General features: G+C 45.6%; 3 protein-coding genes across 3 annotated transcripts; 2 read left to right on the plus strand and 1 right to left on the minus strand.

The window, feature by feature from the left end:
• On the minus strand, window positions 7483-8093 carry LOC110435398. The gene is made up of 2 exons (XM_021460898.1): window positions 7815-8093; window positions 7483-7737 (listed from the first exon to the last, which is right to left on the minus strand). Exons 1-2 carry the CDS (start codon window positions 8064-8066, stop codon window positions 7555-7557), a joined length of 435 nt encoding a protein of 144 aa, XP_021316573.1. The 5' UTR covers window positions 8067-8093; the 3' UTR covers window positions 7483-7554.
• LOC8079144 (40S ribosomal protein S29) lies at window positions 15212-16760 on the plus strand. Its single transcript, XM_002449848.2, has 3 exons — window positions 15212-15370; window positions 16116-16215; window positions 16437-16760. The coding sequence occupies exons 1-3, from the start codon at window positions 15309-15311 to the stop codon at window positions 16443-16445; spliced, it is 171 nt and encodes a 56-aa protein (XP_002449893.1). The 5' UTR covers window positions 15212-15308; the 3' UTR covers window positions 16446-16760.
• On the plus strand, window positions 16905-20401 carry LOC8068325 (transcription factor bHLH54). The gene is made up of 5 exons (XM_002449849.2): window positions 16905-19279; window positions 19376-19567; window positions 19652-19717; window positions 19851-19916; window positions 20088-20401. The coding sequence occupies exons 1-5, from the start codon at window positions 18971-18973 to the stop codon at window positions 20181-20183; spliced, it is 729 nt and encodes a 242-aa protein (XP_002449894.1). The 5' UTR covers window positions 16905-18970; the 3' UTR covers window positions 20184-20401.

The raw sequence follows: 20688 nt of genomic DNA on the forward strand, positions 1-20688 counted from the left end.
CGAGGGAGATGCCTTGGCATGGTATTCGATGCTGAGACCCGGGTCGATCTATTCATGGGAGAACCTTCGAGACAAGATTTTAGCGAATTTCCAGGGATTCGCAGTTGAATCACTAACCTCCACGGACCTATTCCAGTGTCGCCAGAGTCAGGGAGAGGCACTGCGGGATTACTTCCAAAGATTCGTGCAGACCAAGGCGAGAGCACCCGGCGTGCCGGAGGAGGTTGCCATTGAAGCAGCCATCAAGGGTCTCCGCATAGGGCCCTTCGCGGCTCATTTGGCCAGAGAAAAGCCAGCATCCATGCACGAGCTGTACCACGAGTTTGAGAAGTATTGCAGGTCAGACAACGACTACCGCAAAAGGTTGGAAGACCAAAACTCTCAGAAGAGGCAGAGCAATGATAGAAACTCACAGAAAAAGAACCTCAGCCAGGATGGACGCCGGCCACAGCAAGAGGCTGGTGGACAGATGATGAATATCGAGCAACCGAAAAATGACATGCCGGAAAATAACCGTCCACCATCGGAAGCACGAAGCTCGGGACGCACACCCAATCAAACCGGAAGAGGGGGTCGAAATGCGGGATGGCGAAAAAATCAAAGTCAGCGACCACGGAAACAGTATTGTTTCTTCCATGGAGAGGAGAAGGGTCACTCCACCAGAGATTGCCCAGATGCAAAAGAAACTCAGGAGAGGATCAAGAGCAGGTCAGCTCCGCAACCTCCGATACCAGTTGCTCAACCTCGGGAAGTAAATCACACATTCCCTCAAACCTTCTACCATTCATATGTCGGAGGTTCAAGCCAGCAGCACCCAGCTCCTCTTCAGCCCAGCGCGCTAGCCTCCGCTTACTATCCCAGTTTCCTACCAGCTTGGCGCCCAGCCCAGCAAACCGCGGACCACAACCTTCCACCAAACTATGTTCCTCCACGACCTCCACATATCACATACATCGAAACCCCGCAACCCCACCAGCAGTCACTACCTCCTCCCCCAAACCAGCTACAGCTACTCCAAGCCCCACCACCACCAAAAACCGAACCCCACCCTGATAATCAGATCGGCCCTCATACACCCCTGCCCACAATTGGAATGATCTTACCAATAGCTGGGGGGTCCTCAATGGAGTTCCAGACAAAGAAACAGAAGAAAGATCACCTCAGGCTCGTCAACAACGTTGCAGTTCAAGGGCCAGTGAGATGCACTGATTGGTCCAGAACCCCAATAACCTTCACCGAGGAAGATCTAAGATTGGAAAGCTACCCTCACACAGACGCCTTGGTCATAACAACAAATGTTGCGGGTTGGGGAGTAAGCAGGATCTTAGTGGATTCAGGGAGTTCCGCAGACATAATATTTGCTGGAACCTTCGACCAAATGAAGCTCAGCAGAAGCCAACTCCAACCTTCGGAGTCACCTTTGATCGGGTTCGGAGGAAAGCAGATACATGCTCTGGGAAAGGTCGCCTTGCCCGTATCCTTCGGCACAACAGAGAACGCAAGAACAGAGTACGTCACCTTCGATGTGGTAGACTTGCACTACCCATATAATGCCATATTCGGGCGAGGATTCTTGAACAAGTTCAATGCGGCCGCTCATATGGGATACCTGTGCATGAAAATCCCGGCTCTGCACGGAGTGATAACGGTTCACGGAAGCCAAAAGGAGGCAAGGAACATAGAGAAAGCAATCTACAAGTCCTTCCGGAACATAAACTCCGTAGACTCTACGCAGCATGAAGCTTCCCAGCCGCCAGACATGCCAAGGGGGAAAACAGACCTGGCTGATCAGGAGGAAACGAAGTGTATCCCTCTGCAGGAAGCTGTTCCAGATAAGAAGGTCACCATCTCCGCCACCCTTGGTAGAGAGGAGGAACTCGAATTGCTAGACGTATTGCAAAAGAACCAAGATATCTTCGCTTGGAGTGCCGCTGACCTACAAGGAGTCAGCAGAGACATAATAGAGCATTCGCTGGACATCGATCCAAGAATGAGGCCGAAGAAGCAGAGACAGAGGAAAATGTCTGAAGAAAGAACCTTAGCCGCGAAGGCAGAGGTACAAAGACTCCTGGACGCAAAGGTCATCAGAGAAGTCATATACCCGGAATGGTTGGCAAATGTGGTCTTGGTCCCCAAGAAAAATGGCAAAATGAGAATGTGCATAGATTTTACAGATCTCAACAAGGCTTGTGTCAAAGACTCCTTCCCCTTGCCAAGGATAGATACCTCTGTGGACAAAGCAGCTGGTTGTCAGAGATTCTCACTGCTGGACTGTTTCTCTGGTTACCACCAAATTTGGCTCAAAAAAGAAGACGAAGGAAAGACAAGCTTCACGACCCCATTCGGCACGTATTGCTACACCAGAATGCCAGAAGGTCTCAAAAACGCTGGAGCAACCTTCTCCAGAATGATGGGGAAGGTTCTAGGAAGTCAGCTACAGAGGAACATCATAGCCTACGTCGACGATGTTGTCGTCATGAGCAAGCGCAAGGAAGATCATATCAAGGACCTGCAGGAAACCTTCGTCAACCTTAGATCTGCCGGGCTGAAACTCAACCCGGAGAAGTGTGTATTTGGGGTCAGCAAGGGAAAAATGCTGGGGTATATCATCAGCTCCGAAGGAATTAGAGCTAACCCAGACAAGACAAAAGCAATCATGTCAATGGCAGAACCTTCAAACAAGAAAGAAGTCCAAAGACTGACCGGCCAAATAGCAGCCCTCAACAGATTCATATCAAGATCGGCAGAACGGAGCCTCCCATTCTTCAAAGTGCTGAGAGGAGAAGGTAAAACAGAATGGGGTCCGGAACAATCAGAGGCCTTCAGGCAGCTCAAGAATTACATTGCAACCAACCTGGTGGTAACAGTGCCCGAGCCAGACACTCCACTACTACTGTATGTGGCTGCCTCCGAGCACGCTGTCAGCGGTGTTCTAGTGCACGAGACAAGCGACACTAAGGGAACGGTGCAAAGACCCGTTTACTACGTATCCGAAGCTCTGTCAGGAGCAAAGCTGAACTACACGGAGATAGAAAAAATCGCGTACGCGGTTCTGTGTGCATCAAGGAAGCTTAAGCATTACTTCCAAAGCCATGAGATTAAAGTGCCCACTTCACAGCCATTGGGTGATATCCTTAGGAACAAAGAGGCTTCCGGACGTATAGGAAAATGGGCAGCCGAACTATCACAGTTTGATATCACCTATGTCCCCAGAACCTCCATCAAATCCCAAGCCCTGGCTGATTTCATGGCAGATTGGACACCTTCGAACAAAAACGACGAGAAGGTAATCAATCAGCCGTGGACGCTGTATACAGATGGCGCCTGGGGTCAAGCGGGAGCAGGAGCGGCAGCCGTTCTAATCGCACCATCTGGACTCAAACTAAAGTTTGCTATACGACTCGAATTCAAAGCAACAAACAACATAGCTGAGTATGAAGGTCTCATCCTCGGGCTGAACAAAGCTAAGGCTTCGGGAGCAAAGACACTACTCATCAAAACAGACTCCCAAGTGGTGGCAGGGCAAGTGGAGAAGGAATACCTAGCACACAACCCGGAGCTGGCAAGGTATCTGGCCGTCGTAAGAGGCCTGGAGAGAAGGTTCAAGGGATTCACTCTGCAGTACATTCCAAGAGCCGAAAACTACGAGGCAGACGAGCTAGCGAAAGCAGCAGCCAACAACACCCCCTTGCCAGAAGGAACCTTCCACCAGATTGTTGCAACACCCGCAACCGAATCATTGCCAAAAGCCTTTCGCTCAGTCCTGCTGACAGAAAGCGAAGATTGGAGGCAGGCAATAGCTGATTGCCTCAAAGGCGAGACAGCTGTAGATGACGAAGCAACAGCCAAGAGGATGGAGGCAAGAGCAAGGAATTACACCTCCATTGACGGGATCCTGTACAAGAAAGGCGTAGTCCAACCTTTGCTAAGATGCATATCACAAAGCGAGGGCAGAGAACTCCTACAAGAGATACACTCAGGGATGTGCGGGTCTCACATTGGACCTCGAGCGTTGTCTGCTAAAGCACTAAGACAAGGCTTCTACTGGCCAACTCACATTAAAGATGCTGAAGAAATAGTGAAGACATGCAAAGCCTGCCAAACCTTCTCACCAATTCAGTCAGGACCTTCAGCACTAACTCAGCTCATACCAGCATCATGGCCGTTGCAGAGATGGAGAATGGACCTGGTAGGACCAATGCCAACTGCCCAGGGGGGAAACAAATTCGCAGTCGTGGCTATCGAATACTTCACAAGATGGATCGAAGCTAAGCCAATGGCAACCATAACCTCTGAAACAATCAGGAAATTTTTCTGGCAGAACATAGTCTGCAGATTCGGAGTTCCACGCTTGCTCACAGTTGACAACGGAAAGCAGTTTGATTCAGACAGTTTCAAGGAATTCTGCCATCACATAGGAACCAAAATTGCTTTCGCATCTGTGTATCACCCAGAGTCAAACGGGGCCGTGGAGAGAGCAAACAGAACAATATTCTCTGCAATCTCCAAGACCTTACTCAACCTACGCAAGGGGAAATGGGTTGAAGAACTACCAAGAGTTGTATGGTCACATAACACAACAGTTTCAAGAACAATTGGGTTCACTCCATTCAAGCTCTTGTATGGGGAAGAGGCAATGTTGCCCGAAGAAATCAAACACCAAAGCCTGCGTTCCATGAAGCAGCAGTTGGCTGAAGACGAAGAGTACTGCAAGGAAACCTTAGAATCAATAAGACTTGAGGCAGTGGAAAACATTACCAGGTATCAACAAGAAACCAAGAATTGGAGAGACCGCAAGGTAGTACGAAAAGACATACAAAATGGGGACCTGGTGCTCAGGAAAAAAGGAGATCATCCAAACGCTGGTAAATTGCAACCCAAGTGGGAAGGACCTTATACAGCAATACAAGCGGGAAGGTCGGGATCCTTCTACCTGAAAGACCTCGAAGGAAGAACCTCCACCCACACGTGGAACGTCGACAATCTACGCAGATTTTACATTTGAGTGTAAGGATGACCCCTGCAAAATAAGCGGCGGCATCCACATCCGTAAATACGCTTGTTTTCTTTTTCTCTACTTTTTCGCATTCCAAGGTCTGCACTCTTTTCCTCACAGGGGTACTCCTACCAGGAGGTGAGGTTTTTAACGAGGCAGAACCTATGTAAAAACCTCTGAAATATAAAGAGGAATCCACCCCAGAACCGAAGCCCAAAAAGTCGAAAAACAGCCAGCAACGAGGCTGTAGCATTCGACAAAACATCACGTGATCACAAGGACCCTCCGTAGCTTTCATCCAAAAGATAAGAAAGCTCGGAACGTCCTCAAAGGTGAAAGAACACCAAATCCTTAGCAAAAGACCTAGCCAAGAGCCGGGCAGCAAGGATAACATGGCCAAAAAGTGAAAAAGTCCTGTCCTCCTCAGGCATCACAACATGGCCAGAAGGAACAAAACCTTCAAACCTGACAAAGACCTGAGGAAAATCAGGCATCAGGAACTATATTATTTTTGCCAAAAGGCAGCGGAGGTTTAACATTCACAAGACAGACCTCAACAAAATTCACATAACCTTCACCAAAATAAGGTCGAAGGTATCCTGCTACTCTAAGCAGACCCCCAACAAACAAAGTGTGAAATTAAAACGAAACTACAATAACCCTCAGTCAGGTACAGCAAAACCAACTACCACAACAACCATCAATAACCCGACAATAAGTTTTAACCTAACTAAGTACATAAAATAAATGCACGAAAGCCTATAAAACCTGACTAAACCTGCCCCCCACCCTCAATCAGGATCAGTATACAAAGACCCGATCATCGAGTGAAAACCTAGCAGTCAAAAAGCAAAAATCCTAGGCCACCATGGAAGCAGGAGTTAGCCTCACAACAGCAACAAAACTTTGTATCGCACGAAGCTTCGTAATACTAGAACTACGGCGTTGTGATGAACATCGACCACAAAGTCGTGTACAGCCACAACAGAAACAATGGAAGTCAGACTCAGAGGTCTCTGAAGGGTATCGCACGAAGTCTCGTAACATCCCTTCAGAACCTCCGACTTAGACAGCCGAAGGTTCTCCTCGACAACACTCCACGGGAGTCGAGCAAAGGAAAAAAATAGCACAATTCAGCGAAGGATCCTTCGCGCCAAAAAAGTCGAAGGTTCTAAGGCCAAGAAGCAGCGATCCTCCGCGCAAGAAAAAATCAAGAACTCCTTCGCAACATCAAGCATCAAGAACAAGCAAGCCACAGCAACACAAAGATCCTTAGGATCAACACCACCGTGACGTTGCAATATATAAATGCTGTAGCGCGAAGGTTGTAATAAAAATGAGATCGAAGGTTGTAGCAAACTTAAAAACTTTATTATCGATGAAGAAATCATTACAAAAGTTCGTTTACAAAAAATGAATAAAATCATCCTTCGACCCATAAAAAGTCGAAGGTTATGGGTAGCTTGTACAGGTTCAACTTTCAAATCCTCCTTCAACTAAACAACCGAAGGATCTATGAGTCACGTACAAATTATAGTGCGAAGGTTGTCAAAATTAAAAGGTGCGAAGACCATGTGGTAAAAATATCTGATCTTTATTAACCGTATACAATGTACATAACACAAGCTTACAACAAAAAATGAGAAACATCCTCCGACCGTAAAACGCCGAAGGTTCTAAGACCCTCGCACAATTCTAACATACGAATCTGGAAAAAGCCTAAGATCATCACAGTAATCACGAACAAGGAAATCAACTAAGTCATCTATACTACGCGTAGGATATTTATGGCGCCACCAATCAATTAGATAACCCCTAGCGTACAAATCTCCACGCTTGAACGTCACCGGGGTAACGTAACTCCCTTCGACAAAGTTCGAAGGAAGATCTTCCAACGGAGCAGAACTCACAACCTGCGCAGAAAATAACAACTTCAAAGCCAACACAAACGAAGGATAAAACTAAAAAGCCAAACGAAGCTTTCGAACCTCCGGAAAACCTTGAAGAAAAGGCTCAGCAACATCCTCAGAAGCCCCCGCCACCCAGCGTACCCTATCCCTCTCACCAAAGATGCGAAGGATGGGATATGGCAACTACATAAACACATCAAATCATGTCAAAAAATACAAGTAAAACCTACGATAAACGAAAAGAAAAACAAAAACCTCCACCTAAGCCGGAGGCCATGAACCTCGGCGCGCAAGCGACCGAATAAATTCAGATCCTTCGCCATCAATATCATATCCAACAAACTCAAACATATCCACCAATCTCATGTTAGGGAAGGCAATTCGCCAGTACTCCCACAATTCGCCAGAAACATAAATCCCTTTGTAAAAAATTGAAAGGGGAGTAATGTAATTATCCTGCGCAGGTCCTCCGCCAGAGACCTGCGCAGGATCAAAGTGTAAAACAAAGGCTTATCTGAAAACAACTCAATATATTATATTTTCAACAGTCTTTACAAATTAAAGCACAACCTCCGGCCTTACTTACAAAAAAGCGTCACATGCTTGGACGCAAAAAAGACTAAGAAAAACCTAAAAAACTAAAAAGCCTCACACCTGAGGCGGAGGAGGAGCAGAAGCCTCGGCCGTCTCTGAAACCTTGGCACCAGATCCCTCCGGAGCTTTGGCACCAGCATCACGAGCCTCCGCTTCAGCCTGGGTCGGAGGACGCGTCTCCCTCGGTGGACGCGAAGGACCGGCCTTGTCAACCTTAGCCTTCTTCTTCGCAATCTCCTACAAAATACTCATCTTAAGTAACATTGCAAAGCAGCAAAGCAAAATACAAAAAGAAATAACCAAATAATACAAACCTCAGCTCGACGATCCTCCGCCATTTTCTTCGCCTCATCCCGCCCAAACCTAATCCAGAACGAACTGATAAAGTTCCGGACAGATTTGCGCAGGGAAGGGGTGCCTTCGCCAACATCCTCCGCCGCGGCAAATTCCTCCTTGGCGACTCCCTCCGCGTGAGAGCAACCTCCGCGGCGTAAAAGCCTAGCGAAGGAGCTAACCGCGGCCAAAGCCCCAAAATCAACAGCACCCCCGACAAAGTCGGGGAGCATGCGGATGTGAGACTTCAGCCATGCGAGGGCAGCCCCAACATCGCCGCCGGGCGGAGGAGCAGAGGTGCTTCCCCCAAACTTCGCAAGCGAGTCGGCATAGAGCCCGACAATAGCTGCAGCCTCCGCTTCCGCCTTCTGTATGCGAGTCTGCAGCTCAGCCGCAGACGTCCGCTCAGCGTCAAGCTCTTTGCGAAGGCGTTCAGCAATGTCCTCCGCCTTCTCGGCTCGCTGCAGGGCTAAGTCCCTAACTCTCCCCGCCTCAGCGACACTTGTGCGGAGGACCGCCGCCGAAGCTTCGGCATCTTCTTTCTCTTTCTTCAGAACCTCCGACCCAGCCTTATAGTCATCCCTCTCCTTTCTCAGGGAATCAACCTCCCTCCTGACGGAGGAAAACTCCTTAACCTCCTCCGACAGACGAGCCTTCTCAGCTTCCAAGGTCTCGTTCTCCTTCTTCAGAGCACCAATCGCCTCATCACGGCAGATAACCTCCCGGGAGCAACGCTCCTCCAAGGCGGCAGCCATGTGATGACCCTGCTCAAAAATAAATAGTTACAACAAACCTCCGAGTGAAAAACCGCGAAGGAAGATATAACAAATCACAAACATACAAGGCTATGATGCTCATACTGCACGCGAAGGAGCGTGTCAAAGTCCATGCCGCGAAGCTTCTGACGAAAACGATCTGTAAAGCAAAAACAATTAAGAAAAAACATCGTAAGAAACAAAAAACCTTTGGCGGAGGCCAGAACACTAACCTCCGACCAAGGAATGAACCTCGCGCAAGGCATCAGTCCAACCTGTGATCGAAGGTTCAGAAGCACCTGCGCATAACAAAAACAAACCTTAGAATAAAACGCCAAAAACAAACAAAACTGTTGAGCCAAAAAGAAGAAACTCACCAGGACCAAGAACATCAGCAGGCGAAGGCCTGTTGGCCAACGCAGAAGGCGCAGGCTCACGCGGCGGAGGAACGGCAAGCCCCTCCTGCGCAACGCTGGCGCCTTTAGCCATCTCCTCCGCGGTAGCCAGCCCAGCAAAAACATCCGCTGAAAGATAAACCAAAAACATGAGACCAAGTCAATCAAAACTTGCAGAAAAACAAATAATCAACAAAAATCATTACCCATGTACAATGAATCAATACCGTCACCAGCCGGACGAAGGGGAGCCTCCGCCCTCCTGATCCTCCGAACAGAGGCGGACTCAGCTTCGTCGCTGGACTCCACCTGAACCTCCTTAGGCGGAGACCCTCCGCCAACTGAAGCCACGCGCGGACCCTCAGACGCTGCAGGATTTGCCTCCCGCGCAGGGCTCGCCTCAGGGGCCTCCGCGTCGGAAGACTCCTCCCCAAGAAGAGACGCGAAAGGCGCGCGCACAGAGGAGACCGCACGCGAAGCTTCAACTTCAGGAGCTCCACCAGCAGCAGCGGCCCCCGCAGGTGCAGAAGCTACCGAGTTTGACTCGGCACCAGATGAGCGGGCGGAGGAAGACTCCACAGGAGTCTCTAGCACAACCTCCGCCCTCCGCTTCTTCGCAAGTTGCTTTACTGCGCCGCCCCCTTTCCTCTTCTTCGACTCCGCCAAAGCAACAGCCTTCGAGGAGTCCTTCTTCTTCTCCAACCCAAGCAACACATCCGGAGGAATAACATAATCCTCATACTCGATCCCCAATTCCTCAAAAACGCGGTTGAACCGGGGCATCGTCCCAAGCGCAGACCTACGCTGGAGATATTCCTTCTCCGAGATCTTCCCGACGATCCTCCGGGCAGAAACCTCCACACGATCAAGGAAGGACTCCTTGGTCTCATCCTCCGGAATACCCGCGCCGAACCGGGGAAACGGCAACCCCTCCGGAGGACCAAACACAGGAACTTGCACCATCTCAATGGTGAACTCATCGGTCCTGCGGCCAAGGGGCCAGTAGTCAGCAGCGACCATCTCCTCAACCAAATCCCGGCCTCCGGAATATCGGCACGCCAGCGCAAATGCCTTATCACAAGCCAGTCGCTCCTCCGACATCTCCTGCGAAGGATCAACCTTCGAGAAAGGCTTTAGCTCCTTCATCAGCGACGCGTAAGGATAAACTTTATCAACACTGCCGTCATCTAAAGTCTTCGACGCAGCGGGGGTCCTCACGTAGAACCAGGCTCTCATCCAATCCTTCTCCCACTTACCCTTTTGGCAGTAGGAGATCTCGCACCTTGGCCCAGGCATTGTGCGGCGCGGCATAAACGCGCAGCTTCCAAACTGCGCAATGCACTCAACACCTTCGGCATCCTTCACCTTCTTAGGCTGACGCTGAAGTTCAAAATACGAGCAGAAAGTATCAATGTGGGGCATTGCTCCGTAGGATTCACACGCCCAAGCGAATTTGCTAAGTGTCAGTATCCCATTGGGACTGAAATGCTGTAGCTCCACGTTGAAGCTCTCCATCACTTCGCGAAGGAAATGATATGGAGGCATCCTAAGCCCGCAGGTGAAGAAATCCCTAAAAACAACAGCATAACCTTCACCAGGCGCAGGCACCGTTTGACCCGCAGGAGGAGCCTCCGCCCGACCTTCCTTGAAAAACCTAGCCTCAACCATATCAGCGATATCCTCCGTCCCCACAGTCGACTGCCCGAACTCAAAAGTAATCGCCGCCATCTCCTCAAACTCCTTCGCACTGATCAGGTCACCAACAGAAGCTTCGACGTCAGATAACGTCTCCTCCAGATCTCGAGCTGCGGCCACCTCAAGCATCCACTCCTCAAACCTCCGCAGCCAACCTCCGGACCTCACACTAAGGAAATTGCGCAAAGGACCAGAAAAATCTGACCTCGAAGGACGCGGTGGAGGAAGCTGAGCCACCGTAAAACCTCCGACAATACTTTAGAACTAAACAAAAACGCACGCGAGCAGCTCAGAGAAAAAGATGTAGCGAAGGAATGTGTGCAGGCAATGAGCAGCAGGGGTGAGAGCTCAAAGCTCCCCAGCATCCCCTTTTATAGGGGGGGGGCCTGCGACCGCGCGGCCGTTGCGATTCCCCGCGCCCAACGGCTATAAGCGGAGGAATCGGCCAGACCGTTGCGCATCGTCAATGCCAACGGCTAACTCCAACGGCAATAGTATCCTCCGCAATCCTCCGCAATCTAACACGCGTAGGATATCAAACTAACATAGCAGCAATGATCGGAGGATCCCGGCAAAATAAAGAAACCAAGAAAATTAATGACTAAGTAAAAGAAACAGTTATCCAACATCTGCTAACAAACACATCCTGCGCACCAGGGGGGAAGGCAGCAACCATGCTCATAGTCTCCGCAGCGTAGCATGTTTTTGAGCACATGGACCGCAGGAGTGCCATTAGCCCAAAAAGGGGGGAACTGTTGGGGAAAAGCTGCATCCTTCCCCCTGGTAGCGTCGGAGGTTATCCTTCACCTGAGGAACCTCCGACGCCTGAAACGTCGGAGGATATCCTTCGACGGGAAATGCTAATGTTGACGACTCGTCTGGTCGTGCAAAGTGTGTGCAGGGACTGAGACACCGGCGGAGGTCCACGAGCGAGGAAAGGTTGGAGCCTCCGACCCTCCCGGGTCCGAGGATGGCGGGAGAACGCAGCCAGGCCAAGGAACCTCCGACTGGACCAGGCTAAGGAGGAACTTCCGGGGTGGCCGGGTCGAGCAACCTCCGACCAGCCGGGCTGCGGAACCTCCGACACCAGAGCGTCGGAGGATCCGCAATTGGGCGGAGGATCCAAGCCTCCGACCTGCTGAGGCCCCAGTCAAAGGATGAACGAAGGGTTTGCAATGTGAAATTACGCAGGTGTATTAGGGTCAGTAGACTGCGATGAAAGGATATACTGGAATATTCCCCCACCGTCACGGGGCATTTATGTAAATGTCATTAGGTCGGTTTCCAGGCCCTATATAAGGGGCGTGACACCGCCATTAATAAGAGAGAGAGCATTCACTGTTTTCACCTACGATTGAGTCTGCTGTCCGCTGGAGTTCAGACCTCTCACGGCACCGAGTGAGAAGGTTCACTATTCACCGTACTGCTGGGGAGTGCGGAGAGCAGCTTCCCAACAGTGGTGGTCCGGTCCTCTTGTGTAAGGGCACTCTCAACGCAGAAACTATTATAGTCTTTATGGACATTAATTGTATTGTTATCTAAGCGTTTTACTGATGCGTGGTAAGGTAGTTATTAAAGAGGGAGAACAAAGATCATAAAAATCAGGTCTAAGTTAGAAACATGTCTATACGAAACCAAGACATGAAAGTATATAATCGGTAGAGATTGGAGAAAGAATGCACATCATTGGATAAAAATTTATTCGGTATTAGAAACTATTCATTGAAACTATGATTTTTATATGTAGCATATATAAAAATTAACAAGTATAGAAACTGTAGTTTTTATCATTACCTAACAAGAAAAAGGCAGTTTGGCGACGGTTACCAGAAGCCACACGTGGACAAAGCTACTCCTGCCAGTTCCTGTTCCATAACAGCTGAAAACTTGGGACTTTTCTCGCTGTCGTTTCACACTTTACTCTGCATTTTTTAATCAGCTTTTCTCTGCATTTTTATATTTACAAAAGAGATAGGTACGTACACCTGTCGACCGTCAGGCCGGACGCCTAACAAGACAAACGAATATATGTGGCTTAAAATTTAGTTGACCATCAAAGTAACAAAGCGGCCACAAGTTGTTTTCAAAAGCGAGAGTGCATGCAAGCATGATTTCCTACCAAAAAACGAAAAAGGGAAAAAGGTCTTGTTCTCTATAGATCCCCTTCAGCTGCTGCGGCTCGTCCGTTCTCTGCAATTTGCAGTCCAAAATCCGGTCACCACTAACTGATTCATCTGAACAATAATTCATGAATACCAAAAAAAAAAGGGATCCGATTCTGCTGCATCGAACGTCTCGTTTTCGTTACAATCATATGCATGGAATGCACCACGGAATTTATGCATGCATGTTACCAACAATGCAAGAACCAGCATCAGATGGCACCCACTTTCAGGAAAGAGACGATTGTTGGATATAGCAGATCAAGTTTTGAACGAGCTCACAGTTACTTGTTCGCTTGAGCTCGTGTAACGAATCTGCCAGTCATTCAACGGTATTTTTCTATCAAAATAAATTAGCAAACAATACTTTCAGTCATGACATTTTAGACGAATATACAAGCGTATCTCTATATTATTGCATCAAATAGAGAGAGAACATTACATTCCATTCATGCTTCTTCCTGGTAGAAAACATGATTTTGATGCTCCATGCATAGATTTTTTATATTTTTCTGAATGGTATATGTTATATATACACGCTGATCCCTATAAACAAAATTGGTATACTGATGCAAAGATCGGTCACACGACACAAAGAGTCGGGATGCTCGAATTGCAAAATGAATCTAGGCAACACAGTTTCTGCTAAAAACTGGCCTCTCGTTTTCTAAGATTTGTCTAGAAACACATGAGAGCAACAAGTATCACATTTATGTGGTGAAAAACGGCGAGGTTTAGAGCAAACCACCAAGGGATAACCAATTATGCTTACACATGATGAAGAACGGCTAGTTTTCGAGCAAAGTAGCAAACGAATCGTCAAAGCTCTCACCCGATAGTGGACCTATCAGACGAATGTCGTCAGGTTGCTCTAGGTCGGCCAGCATGCCTACGACAATATCCTTGGTCGCCGAATCAAATGATGAACAACAATATGGGGTTGGAAGAGATTAGGACAAGACATTAGACTTTGATCGTCTAGATGTATTGGGTCTCTCAATCGGTTATGTCTTTTATATTTATAAGGAGGAGATGGTCTTACCTAGTGAGAAATCGAAATCCCTTGCAAAATACATGAAAAAACAACTAATCTCAGACGGAATCTTTTTATTTTTTTATGAAGCCACTCACAGACGGAATCATAAAATCCAGCATTAGGCTTAAACCCCGCCTAGCCGGTTTTGGAACCCGACCTAGCTTGCTTTCTCAGAAAAAGACTGGATCAGCCTCCTTTGGACAATTATTTTGTCAACACATATATATAGCAGTAAACAAGGAGCACATGGATACGTTATTTAAATTGTCCCAAAAAAGAAGGCCTTGTACTACCATTTTGATTGGGCTTCCAAAAAAAGTACTGACATCGTTTCACGGAGTACTATTGGATCCTAAGCTGTTTAATACTGTCCAAATCACATCCTAACTGATTTGGCGGTGTTTAATCCTACGTGGCACCATGTCAGACCTAGGAGAAAAAGTGGATTGTTGTTGATAGTTTAGGTAGGTAGACTTTCCAACGATTCATACAGCCAATCAGCTATTTTTTCTGGAAAAAACATTATGCATTAAAACTCTAAAATCCGATAGGGAAGACTAATATTTTGCTGCCAACCAAATGACGACAAAAACCCTTGGCAGGCCAACCTTTTTTTTTTGATACTTGGCGGGCCAACTTTTGGCTTGGCCAACAAAGGTGACAACACAAACACGTCTGATAATGGGATGATATGAAGGAAAAAAAAAACCATTTTACCTCCCTGAACCATCCTCAAAGTCCAATTTTCCTCGATGAACTCCAAACCGGTAAACAACCTTTCTCAACTTTTTAATGGTGATTCTATCTTTTTTATATTCGGTATGTAGACTATATAAGCGAACTCCAACAGAATTGAACTTTTCATTTTATGATTTTACCGTGATTTACTAAAATTTTCAAATATTCAGCCAAAATAAATAAAAAAGAAAAGGACACAACCACCTTTGAAAACCACCTATAATCGGGTTAGGGAGGTAAAATGAATAGTTTTAAAAGTTGAGGGAGGTGACTCATTTAGAGTCCAGGAAGAAAAACTAAACTTTCAGAATAGTTTAGGGAGGTAAAATAGACTTTTTTTTTTTAAGAAGAAAAAGAAAAGGCTTAACCCGTAGTCTAACCAATTGGGCCATCGAGGAATTTCGCTGTAAATATAGTCAACCTAAGCCCAGTTCAATCCAGACGCTTGGGTCTGGTCAGAACGAGGGCTCGGCCCATAACTGAGCCAGCCCGAAAGGGCGGCCCACATCTCTATTCAGCAAAGGCCTGGCCCAAGGCCCGGGTCACAGAGCTAGGGTTCCGCGCCTCCCACCCCACTATATATTCTCCGCTCCACCTGCCGCCGCCGCCTTCTACGCTTCCCATCTCTCTGCTGTTCCTTGCGCGCCGCCGCCGCCGTGAAGGAAGGAAGAGGAGGAGCGAAGAGCACGACGCGATGGGCCACTCCAACGTCTGGAACTCCCACCCCAAGAACTACGGCCCCGGCTCCCGCGTCTGGTAACTTTCCCGCGACGCTCGGATCCTCTGTTCTTGGCGCTTTTCAGATGTGAATCGCCTGCTTGTGATATGTAGACTCGTTGGATCTGTTGAGGTTCTCACTCGTTTTGATGGTTGGCTTAGCCACCTCAAGTTTTTGGATTAGGGTCGTATGTCCTTGATTATTTTGGTTGCTGAAAATGGGTGTTCTTTAGATGCGTGTTGCCGTTATTGCTGCTTATTGGACAGCTCGTCTACATCACAGGCTTACCGAAATGATTCTTGAAGTAGTTTCTTGGATTAGCGTGTTATTACAACCGAGACATGATGTGCAGTTACAACCAGAGTCATGATGTGCAACTCATATAACCCCTCTTTGTGAAAAATGCTTGCTTCTTTTAGTTTTGTATCAGTTCGATGTAGGTATTGTAATTTCAGCTGGTTATGTCTAGCTGCTGCTTTCATCTGCCGTTTGATGATTAACCTATTTATGGCAGGATAGTTGTTTCATAACCTGGTTCTTATTTTGCTGCTCAATGGCAGCACTAATTGTTTTATTAATGAATGAGTTTGTGCTCTTTTGTGTATTTATGCCTAGCCTGTGCAACACAAAAGGGTTACTGCTTTTAAAGGATTATGTTCTGTTAAAAAAATTGTAAAATGGACCATTTTTACCTATATATGCCCAAAGAGTATGCTTTTTCTCAAAAAAATATGACACAACAAAATGGCCTTGGTAACTCTGAACATGGTTGTGTTTTTGCAGCCGGGTCTGTGCGAATCCTCATGGTCTGATCAGGAAGTACGGGCTCATGTGCTGCAGGCAGTGCTTCCGCAGCAACGCCAAGGACATTGGCTTCATCAAGGTATACATGATTGTGCAGTAGAGTTGTTATTGGGATTAATTTGCCCTGGATCAGTAGAAATATTATATTAAGTGATAGTCTAACTGTATTTGTATTATTAGTTGAAATTGTTTCAACTGTATGTATGGCTTTATACGCCCTCCATGTAGAGCTGTCAAGCTAGCTGTTTTTTTTTTGCTACATTAGCCCGCATCTCATATATTTTGTTCTTGCACTTGCAGTACCGTTGAAGAATCTACTCTGTGTAGTGGAGAACTTCCTGGATCAAAGAAATGGATGCTTCATTAGAAGGCCTAAATTATGTGCTTAAGCATTTTGTTCAGAACTTGAGACTCATGTGCTAGTAAACTTGTTAAAATTTTTGATGGGTACCATGTGCCTGTTGGACCATCTGTAATCAGAAGATTGAAATATTTTGTTACGCTTGATATTTGGTGTTCTTATCTTGTTTGTATTGGTTCTTACATGTGTTATTGGTGTCAAAGATGAATGATGGCTATTACACTCAAGGATATTGAAGTGTGAATGTAATAACTTCTGGTTTGTTTGGCTGGTATAGTGGATGGTACTGTGATGTGCAGCTTAGGTGGAATTTAGCTCTCATTGATGATATTCTAGAGTTTCCATTGTGGATTGATTTGATAGCTTCTGTAGTTAATTTATCTTACTGTCTTACTACTATTGTTTTGTGAGCCATGGTTGTATGGATCAATACACAGATTTGAAGCTGTGCTATAAATATATGTGAGCATATTGTTTGTACAAAACAGCATTGGGTTGAAATTGTAACTGTTTTCAACCTTTCAGTGCTCCTTGAGGATTGGCTCTGGCTAGCTGAATCATTTCTTCTGGTTAACACTGCCCAGCAGAATTATTTCTGCTGATTGGCAACCTGGCAAGCTCAGAATTATTTCAGCAGAACTATTCCAGCTGCAGTGCGTAGCCTGTTTCCTGAGATGATATTATTATACCATAACCTTGATATGCTTGGATTTGGTTTTTGTTTGAATAAGGTTTCAATTATGTTTTTGTTTTTGTTCTGAGTGGACCAAAAGGTTGACGCACCAGTTTGTTAAAGGTTATCATCATTTTCGAAGTCTGATGAAATACAACCTACATCGGTGCTGTAAAATTCTTAGTATTAGTATTCTTTGTTTCACATGTGAGTTACATTACGGGGACAACATGAAGAGAGGTTGTGCTGCTGTTATGTGATTATTTACTCAGTCATGAGTGTATAAAGAAATGTAGTGTTTAGGATCGTGTTTATATTTTGTTGTTTCATGAAGGAAACATTTCTTTGTTAGATTATTATGTTTGGTCTTCTTACACCAAAAATCAGCTTTATGATTGTCAAATGAGATGAATATAAATGATTTGATGTGATCCTAAATCTCTACTTTAAAAGCTACTTGAATTCTGAGTCTTCGTTCTGGATATTATATCCTTATAAATACCTGCATGATTCAATTGCCAAACATGTCTGTGCTGGCTTGGGTGCATAATTCAGTTGAATATATGCAATTTGACAAAATGATGTGGATTGCTTCTTAGTCAATGTCTGCATGATCCAGTTGCTATATACGTCTGTATACCTCATTGCTTAATCGTGTGTCACAGTAATCTTGTGTTCTCATGATATCTGGCCTAGCATTATTAGTTCTATTCAACAACACTTCTCTTACTATAGGATTTACACCTCTCGTCATTTCATAAAAAAGGTCAGTCCCATTTGCCATCAATGCATCTCTACACTCTGGAATATTCTGCTAATTTATTATTCTTGTTCCATCTCTAATCAGGTGGAATAAAAAAACTGGTTGCTCGTGGCTCATTAATGTCCGGATGATCCTTTGAAGTCAGCACCTAACTAAAGGACAGCTTGCTAGGTTTTTTGTGGCTGAAGACGATTATCAACTTGGACAATTTGCTTAATTGATTGCTTGTGCATTCATAGTTGTATGTCGTGATCTGTGGGTCAAATTGCCAATATGTTCCTGCAGCCCCCTTGTTAATACCAGGATGCTACCCCACAAGCCATGTTTGTCATGCTTAATACAAAAAAATGGAGGACCTCTTGATCTGTCCTATTATACATAGTAACTGACTTAATGACTTGAGGTTATCTGCTTAGGTAGCCTTTGCATTTATCCTGTTGACAATCTTCTGTTATTCTCAAGAGAGGCTTAGACTTCAGTTGAAAAGCTTCAGCCCTGCAGTAGGCATGTTGCACATCATGAATGTTTCTCACAAGTGAGAAGCCACAAGAAAAGATGTTCAGGATTGCAAACTGAGCTGACTACCTGAGACTGCCATTTTTTAATGAACTTCCAGCACTTCTCCATGATCACCTACACTTCCATTTTTATTATTCAGTCCAGCTCCTACTCTTGTCTTTTCTTAGTCCAGTTGCATATCATGTGGATCATTTAATGGGCGCCTTATTTATAAGTCATCTCTTTTCTCAGATGAAGAATTTATGACACCATGATTCTCTTGGATCCTTTGGGACACAATCAGATCATGAGGGATTGGGGTTTTGGTGCATCAGGCATAAACTATTGTGGCTTAGTTGTCATTCTATTCTTATTAAGATTAGCATGGAACTCGAGTCGAATTTATATCTGAAAATATTCCGCAATAGTGTGGTATAAATGTGCCCTTACCTGTACTGTGTTTTCAGACATATTACCTGCAGCACTTGCCACAGACCTTAGGAGTACTAGAGCATAGAGTTGAAGGTTCTGTCAGCAGAATGGAAGCAAATTCTGCATCCATTTGGAGCGAGGAATCTGAGATGATTGCTCACTTGCAGTCTATGTTTTGGAGCAGCAGCAATGCTGATTCCTGCCTTTCTTCTCCCAACAGCAGCACTAGTTCTTGTGTTGAAAATGAGCCCTTTGATAAAGAGCAATGTCTGGACACTGGTGCAGTTTGGTGCTTTGATCACCAGAGTCAGGTTTTCGCTCCAATTACTAATGAAGTTACAGGCATCAAGAGGGTATGTCTTATGGATGAGAATAAGAAGAGTAAGAATGCTAAGAAACTCCGAACCATTGCCCTGGTAAGTGAAGTTTGATTTTTACTTCATATTTTATGACATTATGTATTGTTGAAAAGAAAAAGGCTGTTCTGACCCTTTCTGGTGCAATTTTTGTAGGTATCGAGGACAAGTTCAAATGCTCCTGCTGACGAGATTAACACAGAGCTTGTCAGTCAGAGCTGTTCCTGGAGCTGCAGCTCTGAAGATGATTCAATTGGTGTGTGTGAAGAATCTGTTGTTCTGAAACAAAGTACCAGTTCAAGAGGTCGTAGTCGGTCCTCAAAGGATTTACAGAGCCTTTACGCAAAGGTCAGAAGTACTCCTTGCTAATCTTGAAGGATCACTGAATCAATAGTTTTTGTTTTCTGATGGCTTAGTCATACTATATAACAGAGGAGAAGAGAGAGGATCAATGAAAGACTAAGGACGCTGCAGCAGCTAATTCCTAATGGCACCAAAGTAAGTTCTTTTCTTTTGTATTTATTTAATGATCCTCAACTGTTTTACTATCAAATTGTGTTTTCAAGGCCTAGCAATTTGTGCAAACTTTTGTGTGAACACTGAAGATAAGTTGTTCTCTTTGCATTTGCAGGTTGACATGAGCACTATGCTAGAGGAAGCAGTTCAGTATGTCAAGTTCCTGCAGCTGCAAATAAAGGTACTTTTTTTGTGTCCGAGTTAAGTCAGATCAACATTGGAAGAAACTTTAGTTCACAATTCTAGTTCTCCATCATGTGCAACATCAGCCTGTGCAGTGTATACTCTGCTTTCAAAAATACTAATTCTATGTGCAAGAGCATGACATTTACTTCCCGTTTTTCTGTAACAGCTCCTGAGCTCTGAAGATACATGGATGTACGCACCTCTTGCTTATAACCACATGAGCATGGACGTCAGTCAAAATGCTGCTGTGAACCAATCATGACCGTCCGAAAAGAAATGTCTGAACTGATCAGATGGGAGCTAGAGGGTTGCTGTGAAGCAGAACACATCTCATGGTCCATCTGTTCTTAAATCTGTAATTAACCCAGTTATAAAAAAAAATCTGTAATTAACCCTGCCTTTACATTATTCAGTTGCTTCATGCAAGTATGAGCAAGAATTCTTTCGAAATAAAAATTGGGACCATGGGTTCCCTTGTCATATGAGATGTCTACAGTTTATGATGACGAGATCATGTTCCCTCTACTCTGTTTCTTAAAACGCCGAAGCTGAAAGTGGTGAAATTCCCTGGAAACTTGCATAATCCCTTCTGGGCGCCCTCAAAATCATTGTTAATCGCAAACATGTGGGTCAGGGGATATTGTGATTTCCTTACGGAAATGGATTTTTTTCTAGGGTATTTTTTTTTTAATCATGGATCAAACTTTAGCCACAGTTATTGTTGCAGAAGGAAACAGATTAAAAAGGGAAGCAAAAAAATTTTTTCT

The sequence above is a fragment of the Sorghum bicolor genome, chromosome 5 (assembly GCF_000003195.3).
Source record: "Sorghum bicolor cultivar BTx623 chromosome 5, Sorghum_bicolor_NCBIv3, whole genome shotgun sequence".
In the NCBI taxonomy this organism is placed as follows: domain Eukaryota; kingdom Viridiplantae; phylum Streptophyta; class Magnoliopsida; order Poales; family Poaceae; genus Sorghum; species Sorghum bicolor.